The sequence below is a fragment of the Heptranchias perlo genome, chromosome 35 (assembly GCF_035084215.1).
Source record: "Heptranchias perlo isolate sHepPer1 chromosome 35, sHepPer1.hap1, whole genome shotgun sequence".
In the NCBI taxonomy this organism is placed as follows: domain Eukaryota; kingdom Metazoa; phylum Chordata; class Chondrichthyes; order Hexanchiformes; family Hexanchidae; genus Heptranchias; species Heptranchias perlo.
The window spans coordinates 23163894-23180831 of record NC_090359.1 but is presented as its reverse complement, the minus strand read 5'-3'; the positions used below and the strand labels follow the sequence as shown (position 1 = coordinate 23180831).

Sequence of the window (16938 nt, the reverse complement as noted above, 5' to 3'; positions counted from 1 at the left end):
ATACTGGTATCAGGCCCTGCCCGAGTGAGTACAGAGAATGTTGGTATCAGGCCCTGCCCGAGTGAGTACAGAGAATATTGTTACGAGGGCTAAGCCTTGTCCTGATGAACGATGGTTCCAATACTAGACTGAGATTCACCCTGGCAGATCAGTTGTTACCTGACTACTATGGGGCCTTATGGCTTTCAGTGTGATACTTACGCCAATTCTAAGGAACCTTCAAAATCTCGTTGTTTCTCACAACTGAACCTCATGTCCATAGGGAGATCATCCTCCGTCTCAGCATCAATACACCTCGGGGCATTGGGGCCCCAAACCTTCCACCTGGAACACAAAGAGAAGCATCGTTAGATCACAAGGCATAGACAGAGCCAGGAACTGGTCTGTCAAAGTAATTCTTTCAGGATCAGGATTAGGTAGAGACTGCATCTTAAACAGCAGCCGCCCCCCCCTACCCAATAATTGGCATTATTTATTATCCATCCCTAGTTGCCCCAGGCCATTAAGAATCAACCACACATATGTAGGCCAGACCGGGAAGGGGTTGAGGTCCTTTTCCTTCAGGATGTTAGTGAACCAGTTGGGGGATAAAGGGATACAAGAACATGGCAGGTACATGAAAGAAATACTTGCATTTACATAGCACCTTTCAGGACCTCAGGACATCCCAAAGCACTTTACAGCCAATAAAGTACTTTTTGTAATGTAGTCACTGTTGTATTGTGGGAAATGTGGCAGCCAAATTGTGTACAGCAAGCTCCCACAAACAGCAGTGAGATAAATGACCAGACAGTCTGTTTTAGTGATGTTGGCTGTGGGATAAATATTGGTCCAGGACACTGGGGAGAACATCCCTGCTTTTATTCAAAATAATGGCCATAGGATCTTTTGCCTCCACCTGAGAAGGTAGATGTGACCTCGGTTTAACGTCTGATCCAAAAGACAGCACCTCTGACAGTGCAGCACTCCTTCAGTACTGCACTGGAGTGTCAGACTAGATTATGTACTCAAGTCTCTGGAATGGAGTTTGAACCGACAACCTTCTGACTGAGAACTGAGCTAAGGCTGACACCTGGGATTAAGTAAACTGCTCATGTGGCAAATAAACACCAACACAGAATGGATGAGCCAAAGAGTCTGTTGTCATTGTAATTTCTATGTAACTCAATAACTTTCATAATTTTTTCTTGTGCCAACCTGCATATTACCAGATTTATTGAATTCAATTTCACAACTTGCCAAGGTGGTATTTGAAATCACAATCTCTGGTCAGTTGGTAGATCCAATGCTATGACCACTAGGCTACCATACCTATGTCCCAGTGCTTTCAGGGAGCCCCTCTGTAAATAAAGCTGAGATATCTGGGGATTACCTGTAGAGCTTCTGTCTCTCCTGCAGTTCTTCCTGTCGATGGGACTGAAATATAGGCAACTTGTCATCACAGACTCTCTTAGCTGCAAAGGAACATTCTGGTGTTAAATAGAGAATAAGAGATACATGGGAGTAACTGGGTGGAATCTAATCAAGGGGTTGGTTAGAAAACAAGGGCGTGTTACAGGCTGGAATATAACTGAGGGATGGATGGGATACCAGGGAGTAAGTTACAGGCTGGACTATAATTGAGGGGTTTGCTTGGGATACATAGGAGTGAGCTAGAGGCTGGAATCTAATCAAGTGGTTCAGATGGTTTATATGTAGAATAATGGTTATCCAGCAGTGATCTACAGGCTGGAATGTAATCCTGTTTTCAGATTGGAACCCTGGATATCTTTTACCATCCCTAGACTTGAAATATTGCGCCAATGTCAACTTGCTGAGTTGGTAGTAATCTCACGTCTGAGTCAGAAGTTTGTGTGTTCAGGCCCCACTCCAGGCCTTCAGCATATCATGTAGGCTGACTCCCTAAGGGAGTGCAGCATTGTCAGAGGTGCTGCCCTTCTGGGTGAGATGTTAAAGTTTGTTTGCCTGCTCAGCTTGTCGTTAAAGATCCCACGGCGGAGGGGAATTCTTCCAGTGTCCTGGCCAACATTCTTCAACCACCAACACTCAAAACAATAGTCACTGGAGTTCAAAGCAATTCATTTTATGTGAAGCATCCTGTTTGACCTCGAGCTACGTTTCTGACCCTATATTCTCTCCATCACAAAGACCACCTATTTCCACCTCCATAATATTGTCCACCTCTGCCCCCACCTCAATTCAACTCTCGTTGAAACCGTCATCTGTGCCAATGTCACCTCCAGACTCTAATACTCCAATTCTCTCCTGGACGGCCTCCCATCATCCATCCTCCACCAACCAACTCATCCAAACCTTTGCTGTTCTATCCCACATCATGTTCTGCTCCCCCATGACGCCTGTCCTTGCTGACCTACATTGGCTCCTAGTCCCCCAACCTCCTTTGGGCTTTCTATTTCTCTGACTCCAGCCTCTTGGGCATTCCACTCCTCCCTTTACCCCACCATTGGTGAAAGTTAAGAACATAAGAAATAGGAGCAGGAGTAGGCCAAACGGCCACTCAAGCTTGCTCCACCATTCAATAAGATCATGGCTCATCGTCTACCTCAACTCCACTTTCCCACCCTATCCCCATGTCCCTTGATTCCCTTAGTGTCCAAAAATCTATCGATCTCAGTCTTGAATATACTCAACAACTGAGCACTCACAACCCTCTGGGGCAGAGAATTCCAAAGATTCACAACGCTCGGAGTGAAGACATTTTTCCTCATCTTTGGCCTAAATGACCGACCCCTTATCTTGAGACTATGACCTGTAGTTCTAGACTCTTCATCCAGGGGAAACAGCCTCTCAGCATCTACCCTGTCAAGCTGAAAGTTCCTTCAGTTGCCTGGACCCCACGGTCTGGAATTCCCTCCCTAAACTCCTCTGTCTCCCCACCTCCTTCTCCTCCTTTATAACCCATCTCTTTGTCCAAGCTTTTGGTAACACTTGATAATTTCTTCTCTGCTGAGTTACCAATCCTGCAGCATAGGGTTGAAACATGTGAAAGTGGATGCAGATATAGTCATTGCTAGAATTAGAGCTCTTAAAGCTGATTGGGCTGATGGTATTCACCCTAGGATGCTTAAAAAAATGGGGGCTATGTTATGCAAGCCACTGGCTCATATATTTAGTTGCTCACTTAGGTCTGGGATTGTACCCATGTGACACGTTTATTTAAAACGGTTAATAAGTCAGAACCAGGAAACTATCGGCCCATTAGTTTTATATCAGTTATAGAAAAACTGTTAGATGGGAATATTAGAGATGAAGAGCTCGATAGAACAACGGCTATTATGGAATCGCAGCATGGCTTCTGGAACAAGAGGTCCTGTCTCACCAATTTATTAAATTTTTGAAGAGGTTACGAAGTTGGTGGATGAGGGAAGCCCGGTTGATATTGTGTATTTGAACTTCCAAACAGTCTTTGATAAAATACCACATGAAAGGCTACTAAGCAAGGTTGCATCTTGTGGGATTGGCAGGCAGATGTAATCCTGGATAAAGAATTAATTGCATTCACGTAGTCAGAGGGTACTTATTAATCGTAGTGGCTCTGCCTGGGATTCAGTCACCAGTGGAGTCCCGCAGGAATCGGAATTAGGGCCATTGCTCTTCACCTTTTTTATTAACGGTCTGAATGAAGGTGTCAGGGAACTGTCTGCAAGTCTGCAAAAGTTAAGACAGTGTGTGCAGATGTGGGGACCTTAAATGAGAAAACTAGGTTGCCGACAGATTTGGACGCAATGAGGGGAATGTGCCTGTGTCCAGCAGATATCTTTTAATATAGACAAGTGCAGCATGACGCAGTAGGGCAGGGGCTATTTCCAAAAGTGTATACACCATGCATGGTTGCACGCTCAAGGCAGCTGAGCGGGAGAAGGACCTGGGGTTATGGTTCATGAGTCAATGAAGGTCCATGACCAGTGCCACAAAGCTGTTGCAAAAGCGAATAAGGTGTTAAGATGTGTTGCTAGGACAATAAAATATTTAAAAAGGCTTGCATTTATATAGGGCCTTACACGACCTCAGGACATCCCAAAGCGTTTTACAGCCAATGAAGTACTTTTTGAAATGTAATCACTGTTGTGATGTCGGGTTAGACTAGAAATAAAATCCTTACCTTGTACAAGGACATGGACTTTTTACTTTGGAAAAGTATAGACTTCGAGGAGATATAATTGAGGTCTCAAAATTATGAAGGAATTAGATTCTGTCCACGTGAAAAAGTTATCTGAGCTAGATAGACAGGGGAGGACTGAGGGGCATCAGTTCAAGTTACAAAAACAAGTTAGGTTAAAGGCCATGATGTTCCTTTCACAGAGCGAGTCGTCGGTCTCTGGAATAGGTTGCGAGTACATGTAGTGTGTGTGGATTTGCTGCAAGTGTTCAAAAGGAAGCCAGACAAATTCCTGCGAGCAGAAGCTATCTCAGATTATTGAAGGTAGGTGGGTTGACAGGGATAGCGGTACCAGTCACTGTGGTCTGCTGGAGCTTGCCTGGTCCTCTATAGAGGAATTTCCCAGACCTTTTTCGTAATTTGTTCTCTCTGTTACCTCTCCTTTTTTGCCTCTCCCAGGAGATTGCATGGCTGCACAGTGGGATGGGGTGGGATGGAATGGATTTAATGTTGTGAGCAGGTTGCACCATGTGTGACGGGACAGGCTTGAAGGACCAGCCGGTCTTTTCCTATCCTTTTTTGTACGTTCTTATGTATCCCTCAATTCCACCTACCCACCTTCTCACCTTATCACACAATCCTACCTACTCACCTTCTCCACACATTCTTCAATCCAACCTACCCACCTTCTCACTATATTCCTCAATCCTACCATCTCATCTCATCCCTCAGCCCCTTCCAGCCACCTTTTCACCTTATCTCTCAATCCCACCCACCCATCTTCTCACCTTATCCCTCAACCCCACCTTCTCACCTTATCCGTTAACCCCACCCACCCGTTAACCCCACCCACCCAATCACCATATCCCTCAATTCCACCCACTCACCTTCTCATCATATCCCTCAATCCCACCTACCCACCCACTCACCTTATCCCTCAACCCCACCGACCCACCTTATCCCTAAACCCCACCTACACACCCACTCACCTTATCCCTCAACCCCACCTACCCACCTTCTCACCATATCCCTCAATTCCACCCATCCACCTTCTCAACATATCCTTTAATTCCACCTACCCACTTTTCACCATATCCTTCAATCCCTTCTGAGAAATACATCTAATTGCCTTTTTAAACCCTTTACATTGTCTGATTTAATGCCCTTCCCTGGTAACTCTATTCTCCAGATGAAAAGTTTTCCTCCTTACCTCCCTTCCCACTCGTAACTAGTGGATATAGTACGTGTCCTCTGGGATTTGAAATCTTTCGCCATTTGCCTGCATCTCCTTTACCAACCTCGCCCCTCGTAATGATCCTTGACTTTAACATCTCACCTGTTCCTTCCCGGAGGCGTATGGTGCAGTCATCGAGCCACCTGTAACAGGGGAAGTGGAATGTTTGCCCTGAGGGGGTCTCCACCGTCACTGAGTTGCAGAACCAGTAGTCTGGTACCAGGAATCGAGTCACTTCCAGCTCCACAAACCAAATGGTCCCAAGGTCCTTGTCACTGGTGACGTCATACTGATCAACCTGGAAATTAAGTTAGGCCGGGGGTTAGAATGTAACATTTAAAGCAAGTGCGGGATGGCTCAGTGCATAACTGCACTGCCCAGTTTTACTACAGACCAGAAAGTGCCAGGTTTGACCTCTAGTCTGTACTGACTTAGTTGGTCTCAGGCATCAGCAGGGTTGATATAATTTCTGTCAATATTCTAAGCTAATGAGGGGAAAAAAGCTTTTCCCTCCTGATCACAACGTAGTGATGCCTGCTGGAAACTACGTGTGTGTGAATGTGGTGTAAGAATAGCACAAGACTTGGCTGTGATGCCCTCTATAGTCGAATAGGCCTACACTCATTGCCTAAGTTCAAATGAGGAATTGTCATTTCGTTGCGGCACCTGTGGGACCTGTACCCTAGTGTCCTGAGGAAGGAGAAACATGGCAATACACGTAAATAAATAAATAATAAAACACGTCTGGTCTCAGTGTGAGCCTCTGTACATATACAGCACACACTGGGTAAAAGGGAACTTCTATTAACCTGTACTTATTACTGCCTGGCCCCCTGTATGCTGTATTTAGTTAAACAGTCACACAAGGCAGGGGATCAGGAAATACTGGAAGGATATTCCAGTGTGTACTACCAATTTTTGGCTGACACTCAGGCAAGCGGAGACAGGAAATGGGGTGGGGACTCACAATGACAGGTCTCAGCCACCTTTTCGCCTGCCTGATTTTCTGATGTAACTTCCTCTCACCGCCAGAAGCACCCATGCTAAAATGAACGTGCATATTTAAATAAGGCGGTAATGACGTGGTGATTTCATACTTCCATACTTTACTGAAAGTAATTAATATCAATAGAGAAAAAGTACTAGAGAAACTAATGGGACTGAAAGCCAACAAATTCATGTTGACTCTGCCTAATCATATTATGATTTTCTAAGTGCCCTGTTACCACTGCCTTAATAATGGATTCCAGCATTTTCCCGACGACTGATATCAGGCTAACTGGCCTGTAGAACCCTGATGGCCTACATCCTAGGGTTCTAAAAGAGATGGCTGCAGAGATAGTGGATGCATTGATAGTGATCGTCCAAAATTCCCTAGATTCTAGAACAGTCCCAGCAGATTAGAAGGTAGCAAATGTAATACCGCTATTCAAGAAAGGAGAAAACAGGGTTCTACAGGCCAGTTAGCCTGACATCAGTCGTCGGGAAAATGCTGGAATCCATTATTAAGGCAGTGGTAACAGGGCACTTAGAAAATTATAATATGATTAGGCAGAGTCAACATGGTTTTATGAAAGGGAAATCGTGTTTAACAAATTTATTAGAGTTTTTTGAGGATGTAACTAGCAGGGTAGATAAAGGGGAACCAGTGGATGTAGTATATTTGGATTTTCAAAAGGCATTCGATAAGGTGCCACATAAAAGGTTGTTATGCAATATAAGGGCTCATGGAGTTGGGGGTAATATATTAGCATGGTCAGAGGATTGGTTATTCCTACTCTCTGTTTTCTGTCAGTTAAACAGGTCATTTTCAAGTTGGCAGGCTGTAACTGGTGGGGTACCTCAAGGATCAGTCCTTGGGCCTCAGCTATCTACAATCTATGTTAATGACTTAGATGAAGGGACCGAGTGTAATGTATCCAAGTTTGCTGACGATACAAAGCTAGGTGGGAAAGTAAGCTGTGAGGAGGACACAAGAGTCTGCAAGGGGATATAGACAGGTTAAGCGAGTGGGCAAGAAGGTGGCAGATATAATGTGGGGAAATGTGAGGTTATTCACTTTGGTAGGAAGAATAGAAGAACAGAATAGTTTTTAAATGGTGAGAAACTATTAAATGTTGGTGTTCAGAGATTTGGGTGTCCTCATACAAGAAACAAAGAAAGTTAGCATGCAGGTACAGCAAGCAATTAGGATGGCAAATGGCATGTTAGCCTTTATTGCAAGAGGGTTGGAGTACAAAAGCAAGGAAGTCTAGCTACAATTGTACGGGGCTTTGGTGAGACCGGAGTACTGCGCACAGTTTTGGTCTCCTTATCTAAGGAAGGACATACTTGCCTTAGAGGCGGTGCAACGAAGGTTCACTAGATTGATTCCTGGGATGAGAGGGTTGTCCTATAATGAGAGATTAAGTAGAATGGGCCTATACTCTCTGGAGTTTAGAAGAATGAGAGGTAATTTCATTGAAACATATAAAATTCTGAGGGGTCTTGACAGGGTAGATGCTGAGTAGTTGTTTCCCCTGGCTGGAGAGTCTAGAACTAGGGGGCAAAGTCTCTGGATAAGGGGTCAGCCATTTAAGACTGAGATGAGGAGGAATTTCTTCATTCAGAGGGTTGTGAATCTTTGGAATTCTCTACCCCAGAGGACTGTGGATGCTCAATTGTTGAGTATATTCAAGGCTGAGATCGATAGATTTTTGGACTCTACAGGAATCAAGGGATATGGGGATCGGGCAGGAAAATGGAGTTGAGGTCAAAAATCAGCCATGATCTTATTGAATGATGGAGCAGGCTTGAGGGGCCATATGGCCTACTCCTGCTCCTATTTCCTATGTTCTTATGTTTCCTTTTTTCACCTCACACCGGTAAAAACAGCAGAAAGCACCACAACATCCTACAAATAAAACAGCACATTTAAAGGGGCCACATCTGGTATTTGTAAAAGCATTTAAAAGCCAGCTTGAAGTTTTTGGGTGCAGATCTGGCTCTGCCATCTAACTCATGGATGCCCCCTTGACCTGATCCACTTTCCGGGGTCATAGGGCAGTGACAGATTTCATGGTGTCACCGAGGCAGTTGCCTCATGTGAGTGGGTTCAGAGATGCTGAAACCCACTGCCAACTTTTGAAAAATTGAAAAAATTCCCATAGCAATGTCAGATAGCAGCGATGCATAAAGATCCCTGCGCCCAGCAGTGATCGGGCACAAATGAAGGAAAATACATCACATGACGTACTTCCCTCATTTGCATCGCATCATAATATTTCCCCATAAGTGCTGATCATGTGATGCAGTCAAATGCACAGAAATGAGCAAGCAGTCCATATATGGGATAATATCAGGTGATGTCTGATCCCTGTTCAGACTCCGTGCGGACCCGTATCTTATTTTTTGCAAATAAGAGGTGCAGCCTGCCTTTAAGAGGTGGAGAGAAGTGGAGAGAATGGAGAAAACGGAGAGACAAACGCAGCTCGGGTTTCACGCTGCACATCTATCAGGTAAATTAAGTTGTAGCACCAATCTAACATGCTGGCTGCGTAGGTATCACCAGGCGTGGGCTAATCGTGCACTGTGATGCCCGTGCCCGGATTCAGGGGTTGACCAATTTAACCCCCATAGGAAAACAGGACAAAGGTTCACCCCGGGAACATTATCCTGTCTTTTATCCTCACAGGTGCTGATGGACCTGTTGTGTATTTCCAACAGGTTCTGATTTTATTTCCGATTTCTAGCACTTAGGTTTTTTTTTCAGTTAAAACAGAGAAAAACACCAGCACAGTCTCGAGGCTGAATGGTGCTTCCTATGCTGTGACATTCTATGATTCTACTTACAGCTCCTCTTTCCAAGTCGTTTTGCAGCCTCTTGTCCACAATGGTTTTCTGGCTCGGTCCCCTCTCTCCAATCAGCATACAGTGCACATAACTGCCTGTTCCTGAATACTCAGCTGTCCCAGTCCTGAAAGTGACTTTGTAGGTGACCATTTTCACAGTTGGAGAAATCTAGATCTCGATCCGTTCAATCCTGGACTGTAGGAACACTTTTCGCACTGAGTGCCTGCGAACGCGGATCTGAGATATATACATTTTAAAAAAGGCGGAGCTTCAGGTGACTCGACCGGTTAGGTTGCTGAATTGACTATAAAATCACGGGGGGAAGAAGCCTTTCCATTTTGGAGGCGACAGTCCAGAAACTTTGACAGTCAAAGTTTGCACAGAAAAGAGCTGGACTTGCAATTAAAAATGCTGCATATACGCACAAGCAGATGAGTTTTGCATTTGTGCAGAGAGCAATAGACCCATTTGGTAAATACGCACTGTGTTTTGCATGAGGCAAAAGGTGAAGCACTTAACGTCACAGCACTATTAAATCCAGAGACACTTCTATATAATAACTACCACCCAGTTTCATACAATCCCCCCCAAACAGCACCATACAATCCACACAAACAGTTCCATATAATCCCCCACTTACACAGAGCATCAAATACACAGAAACTGCTACATCCACACACACAGTGCCATATATCCCCCCCCCACATTCAGTGCTCGATATAAACCCTCCACACATGCAGCCTCATATAATTCACATACAGCTCCATATAATCCACATGGAAAAGCACCATATAATCTACACACACTGCTCTATACAATTTATACACATGGAGGTGAATACAACTCCTATTGGACGCCAGACTCCCCAATGTCCAAGTGGGGTTCCCCATTTGGATGATGACCTAGTGACATAAAAATGGAGACTGAACTAATGACAAAGGGTTTTACTTCAGTGTCACTGGCTCAGTGAATGAACGGGACTGAGGCACACAGACCAGGGTCAAACCCGAGTATCTACTAATTTAGCTGATCTCAGTGAGGATAACACTGGAGGGCAAAGAAGCAGCAATCGCCTGTTCAAACAGCCCAATGAGGGTGCCTCAGCTTCCATAAGGTTCAACCATTACTTTGAAATACATGCCTAAATATTTAAAACAATTTAGAACTAATCAACATAAGAGATAATGCTGTAATGCTATAAGGGTGATTATTTGACCCGTGCTCCCAAGGAGGCATCACACCAGAAGTTTCCCCAAATTCCCTTTTTCTTTCTTAATCCTCTCTGCCCCCAATCTTCTCCCTTCCTTCTTTAACCACTGACTCATTCTGGACTATGGGACCCTGGATGCCAGCACCCTACGGGTACCTTGTCCAACATGCCAATCGTCATGTTCTCACCCACTGTGTAGCCGTTGGCAGGTTATTCGACTAGCAAAGCTGAACCCGATCATATCTCTCACCCAAACTTACTGCATGAGTCAGCACCTTTGGAGATGAATCCAATTCTGCCCTCACTTCATGTCCTCACACATGCTACTTTCATTAAATAATCAGGAAGACTGTTTCTGGCTCATTTTCCCGCTCTCCAGCTCAGAGATACTGACGCCAATTGTAGTATCCGTACACTGGCCGAGATCAGCTCACTCACAACCTGGCACCTTTCTGTCATCGTATTCCGATATGTGCTCCCGATGTGCAATCCTCTGTGCTTGTATTCCAATATACGTTCCCAATGTACGATCCTCTGTGCCCATATTTTGATATGTGCTCCTAATGTGCTACCTTCTGAGCCCATGTTCTGATATGCGCTCCTGATGTGCGATCATAAGAAATAGGAGTAGGCCACACAGCCCCTCAAGCCTGCTCCTCCATTCAATTATCTATCTCAACTCCATTTTCCCGCCCTATCCCCATATCCCTCGACTCCCTTAGTGAACAAAAATCTATCGATCTCAGTCTTGAGTATATTCAACAACTGAGCATCTCTGGAGTAGAGAATTCAAAAGATTCACAACCTTCTGAGTGAAGAAATTTTTCCTCATCTTTGTCCTAAATGGCCAACCCTCTATGTACTCCCGATGCGCGATCCTCTGTGCTCATATTCCGCTATGTGCTCCCAATGTCCAATCCTCTGTGTCCATATTCCAATATGTGCTCCCATTGTGTGCACCTCTGTGCCCGTATTGCAATATGTGCTCCCAATGTCCGATCCTCTGTGCCCGTATTGCAATATGTGCTCCCAATGTCCGATCCTCTGTGCCCATATTCCAATATGTGCTCCCAATGTGCTGTGCTCCACATCACTATCAAAACAGGGAGAAACCATTTTCACTGGCAGGATGGTCGGTAACCGGAGGACAGAGATTTAAGGTAATTGGCAAAAGAACCAGATGCGAGATGAGAGAAACTTTTTACACAGCGAGTTGTTACAATCTGGAATGCATTGCTGAAAGGGTGGTAGAAGCAGATTCAATATAAACTTTCAAAAAGGAATTGGATAAATATTTGAAGGGGAAAAAATTGCAGGGCTATGGGGAAAGAGCAGGTGGAGTGGGGCTACTTGGATAGCTCTTTCAAAGACCCTGCATAGGCACGACGGGCCGAATGGCTGACCACTCAAAAAGAGCCCGAAGTTAGACAAGAGGGAGTCAATGGCAAGAAGCCAAACTATGTGGACAGTGGTATCAAACGGGAACACCCAGGACCGCTGAGCAATGATGGAAGAAGGCCAATGAAATGGCACCACTAGGTGATGTACGAGGCTGTCAACCCCCACCCTCCCAGAGTTCCATTGTGTACTAATTCAGTCTGCACCCTCTTCTTCTCCAGCCGAATCACAGCAAGGTGAGCGGAGGAGGATGAGGCCCTTCTGTTGCAGGACATGTGCCTGCACTTTCAGCCACTCTGCCTTTTGCCCTCTCTCTCTCGCACTCACCAGCCCAAAGACATTAACCCACAGTAAAAAAATAAGAATGAGTATATTGCACTGGGTGATTCATTGAGCCTGAGGGAGCAGACGATTGGGGAGACGATGAGGAGCCTGGCAGTCTTGAAAAGAGTCTTAAGAGAGGTCAGCCCTTGGTCAAACAGCAAAAGGACTCTAATCTCAAGGACCCTGCTATGAAAAGAAGAATGCTGGTCGAACATTACACCTATGTGGAGGGACTGAGGAAGATCACCCACAATGTGCAGCAGATGACAGGGATCACGTTGGACACCAAATCCATTCTCACGCCAACATTACGGAAAGATTCTCCTCACTGCAGCGTGTGACAACTACAAGCAGAACTGCAGCCGCCTCCTCTCCTCAGATTCAGGCCCCAGGAGCAGTCAATGTGTCATAGAATCATAGAGATTTATGGCACAGAACGAGGCCATTCGGCCCATCGTCTCTGTGCCGGCCGAAAAAGAGCCATCCAGCCTAATCCCACTTTCCAGCTCTTGGTCTGTAGCCCTGCAGGTTGCGGCATTTTATGTGCACATCCACGTACTTTTTAAATGTGATGAGGGTTTCTGCCTCTCCCACCCTTTCAGGCAATGAGTTACAGGCCCCCACCACCCTCTGGGTGAAAACATTTCTCCTTATTTCCCCTCTAATCCTTCTACCAATTACTTTAAATCTACACCCCCTGGTTTTTGACCTCTCTGCTAAGGGAAATAGGTCCTTCCTATCCACTCTATCTCGGCCCCTCATAATTTTATACACCCCAATTAAATCTCCCCTCAGCCTCCTCTGTTCTAAAGAAAACAACTCCAGCCTATCCAATCTTTCCATATAGCTAAAATTCTCCAGTCCTGGCAACATCCTTGTAAATCTCCTCTGTACCCTCTCTAGTGCAATCACACCTTTCCTGTAATGTGGTGATCAGAACTATATGCAGTACTCTAGCTGTGGCCTAACTAGTGTTTTACACAGTTTTAGCATAACCTCCCTGCTCTTATATTCTATGCCTCGGCTAATAAAGGAAAGTATCCCATATGCCTTCTTAACCACCTCATCTACCTTATCTACCTGTCCTACTACCTTCAGGGATCTATGGGAAATGCACTCCAAGGTCCCTCTGTTCCTCTACACTTCTCAGTATCCTACCATTTATTGTGTATTCCCTTACTTTGTTTGCCTTCCCCAAATGCATTACCTCACACTTCTCCGGACTGAATTTTATTTGCCACTTTTCTGCCCACCTGACCAATCCACTGATATCTTCCTGCAGTCTACAGCTTTCTTCCTCACTATCAACCACACAGCCAACTTTTGTATCATCTGCAAACCTCTTAATCATGCCCCCTACATTTAAGTCTAAATCATTAAAATAGATCACAAAAAGCAATGGACCTAGTACTGAGCCCTGCAGAACCCTCCTTGTTACCGCCTCAAAAAATTCAATCGGGTTAGTCGGAGACAACCTTCCCTTAACAAATCCATGCTGACTGTCCTTGATTAATCCATGCCTTTCTAAATGGCGATTAATACTGTCCCTCAGAATTGTTTCCAATAATTTGCCCACCATCGAGGTTAGGCTGACTGGCCTGTAATTACTCGGTCTATCCTTTCTCTCTTTTTAAACAACAGTGCGACGTTAGCAGTCCTCCAGCACCACACCTATAGCCAGAGAGGATTGGAAAATGATGGTCAGAGCCTCCCTTGCTTCACTTAACAGCCTGGGATCCATTTCATCCGAGCCTGACGATTTATCTACTTTCAAAGATGCTAAACCCCTTAATACTTCTTCTCTATGTTTATTCCGTCCAATATTTCACACTCCTTCTCCTTAACTACAATGTCTGCATCGTAGCCCTCTTTTGTGAAGGCAGATGCAAAGTATTCATTAGGAACCATACCCACGTCTTCCGCCTCCACGCACAGATTATCTCTTTGGTCTCTAACAGGCCCTACTCTTTCCTTAGTTATCCTCTTGCTCTTTATGTATTTATAAAACATCTTTGGGTTTTCCTTGATTTCACTTGCCAATATCTTTTAATGCCCTCTCTTTGCTTTCCTAATTTCCTTTTTAATTTCACCCCTGCATTTCTATACTCCTCTAGGCTTTCTTCAGTATTGAGCTCTCGGTATCTGACATAAGCTCCTCTATCCTACCCTGTATGCTCCTCGACATCCGGGGTGCTCTAGGTTTGGGAGTCCCACCCTTTTTCTTTGTCCTCAATGGATGCACAGACTAAAGCCATTGCGGACTTGGGGAACCAACTCGAGGGAGCACCGTCTTCCAATCTTGAAAGCCTTGGGCCCGGGATCCAGGCCAGAATCTCTCGTGGCTTCCAGGATCTAAACCAAACTATTTGTCAGTCGACCTGCTCATCAGTGACCTGTCTGAGTCAGGGACCAATACCATTGGCATGTCAGAAGCTGGCTTAGAGAAGCTGTTGTCCCTTTGGAGAGCAGCACACAGCCAGCCTCCTCAGATATTTGTACATTGGATACAAACAAAGCAGGGACAGGGACAGTGCCAGATGGGCCTGCAGGCCCCAAGTGAAATGCAGACTGCAGCAGGTCTATCTCAGGACTCAGCTGCCATGAGACAATCTCAGTCCAAAAGGGGCTCACCAAATGGTCGCACTAGGTCCTGGAAGCCATGAGATATGCCAGATGGTTGAGAGCTAGTACTGAGTGTGAATCTGTTTCTGCCTCTTTTTGTCAAAAGCTTAATTACTGTTCAATGATTAATGACGCAGACCAAGGAATTTGTTAAAGAAACCCTTCATTCAATTTAAATTGGAATCCATAATATACAGAGTCAGCATGGTAGCACTCTTGTCTCTAAGTCAGGGCTGGGTTCAAGCCCTGCGCCAATACCTCAGCACATCATCAAGGCTAACACTCCAGTATAGTATCGAGGGAATGCTGCATTGTCAGCGGTCTTGTACTTCAGAGGAGATGTTGAACCAATAAATGTTGTCCTGCTCTAATGGATATTAAAGATCCCATGGCACTATTCAAAGAAGGATAGATCATCTCCAGTATCCTTGCCAACATTCTTCCCTCAATCAATACCAGCAAAAGCAGATCAACCGGTCATTCATCTCATTGTTTAGGATTGGACTTATTGTGCACAAAATTGCTGCTGCTTTTGCCTACATAACAACAGTCACTGCATGTCACTGCATGAGCTCGAGGAGACAGTGAAGATGGAGCTTTACTCTGCATCTAATTGTGCTCTACCTGGCCCAGGAGTGCTTGATACTTACATATGGTGACAAAAGTGTCAAATTGTTTTATTCTCTTGCACTGACATCTTTCTATACAAAATTCACCAAAGGGCAATCTAGACACAAGTTTATTTTTTTATTTGACATATATAAATTAGGTACACTATCCCCGTAACTCTAGATTCTCATGTAAGGATGTGAAGGCTGTTTCCTTGCAGCCCATTGTGTTGTTGGACCTGAAACATTGTGCATCCTCTGCTCTTGCTGTTGGACTCCCTCTTCACATAGTCCATTTATTGTGCCTCCTTTGCAATTAACGCGCTATTATTTATTTTTCACAAATGTAAATGTAAAGAAAAATCGATTTGCTGTTTCCCTGTGAAATATTGTGAAATATCACCAGGCAGCAAACCACACAGATCTATCATGTGACTCGACCATGGGTCCCTACGATCTGTTGAACTTAAGGAAACTGCCGCCATGAACTCCGCTTGAACAGATTAGATGCAAAATCAGAGGCTGCAGTGTGTTTCAAGGATGTAATATACTATAAACTTGGCTGTTATTGTATGGCTTCATTTATCTGGATTGGGGGGAGATTTTAAGTAGGTGCGTTTTTTGGGGTGGGGAGGGGCAGCATTAACCCCCTCACCACCATCACCAGATATCATCAATTTGAGGCCCCAAGCTATTTTAACCATTTGAGCCTCAATTATATCCCACCAGCCAGCTGCCCACCTGAAACAGACATAAAGGGGTAGCTGACCAGCTATCGCAGGCTGAGATTGGGCAGCTCCACCAGCCTTCAAGTAAATCACGGAGAAGGGGGGTAGAAGTTTGGCAGGGTCTCGCAGGTGGAGAGCCTGGGGCAGCAGAGGCCCAGACTTTCCTTGTGGGGCCTGGAGACATGCATTGATGAGGCTCCCGCCTGAGGAGCCGCCTATATAAAAGGGCCCAATTAAAGTGGCAACTGGCAGGAATGGAGCAGGAACATGGGTAGCAGGTTTTCGGAGGCAATTTTATCTGCACAGCCACCCTATTCCTGCCAGACGGTGTGTGTTCAAATCGCCCACTAGATGTCTGCACGCTTATCGCAAAATTAAAGCCCATATTCAGATTGAAATGAAACAGAAACAGGAGGCTGATGATAAATGTCAGGTTCATAATACAGTACAGAATCAAGCAGAATACAGAAAGTGCAGAGGAAATCTGAAAAAAGAAATAAGAGGGGCAAAGAGAGTGTATGAGGAAAGATTAGTGGGTAACATAAAAGGGAACTAAAATCTTTTGTAAATATTTAAATAGTAAAAGGATAGTCAAAGGAAGGGTCGGGCTGATTACGGATCAAAAAGGAAATCTTCTTATGGAGGCAGAGGGCATGGCTGTAGTACTAAATGAGTACTTTGCATCTGTCTTCACAAAAGAAGATGCTGTCAATGTCACCATAAAGGAGGAGGGGATAGAGAAATTTGATAGGAAAAAAATAGATAAAGCAGAGGGACTTAAAAGGTTGGCAGGAAAGCCAGCCAGCCTCTATAAATAGAGGCATAGAGTACAAAAGCTAGGAAGTTATGCTGAACTTTTATAA

The 16938-nt window shown here is 44.8% G+C and overlaps 1 protein-coding gene across 1 annotated transcript in view; it reads right to left on the bottom strand.

Annotated features, from left to right (window-relative positions):
- LOC137302308 (polyunsaturated fatty acid 5-lipoxygenase-like) overlaps positions 1-9335 on the bottom strand; it is a 34389-nt gene extending 25054 nt beyond the window's left edge. Inside the window, exons 1-4 of the mRNA XM_067971948.1 lie at positions 9186-9335; positions 5457-5652; positions 1373-1454; positions 202-324 (exon numbers count right to left, since the gene is read on the bottom strand). Of these exons, the coding sequence (XP_067828049.1) occupies positions 202-324; positions 1373-1454; positions 5457-5652; positions 9186-9335 (551 nt within the window). The remainder of the gene's footprint in view (positions 1-201; positions 325-1372; positions 1455-5456; positions 5653-9185) is intronic.
- Positions 9336-16938: the final 7603 nt, after the last annotated feature.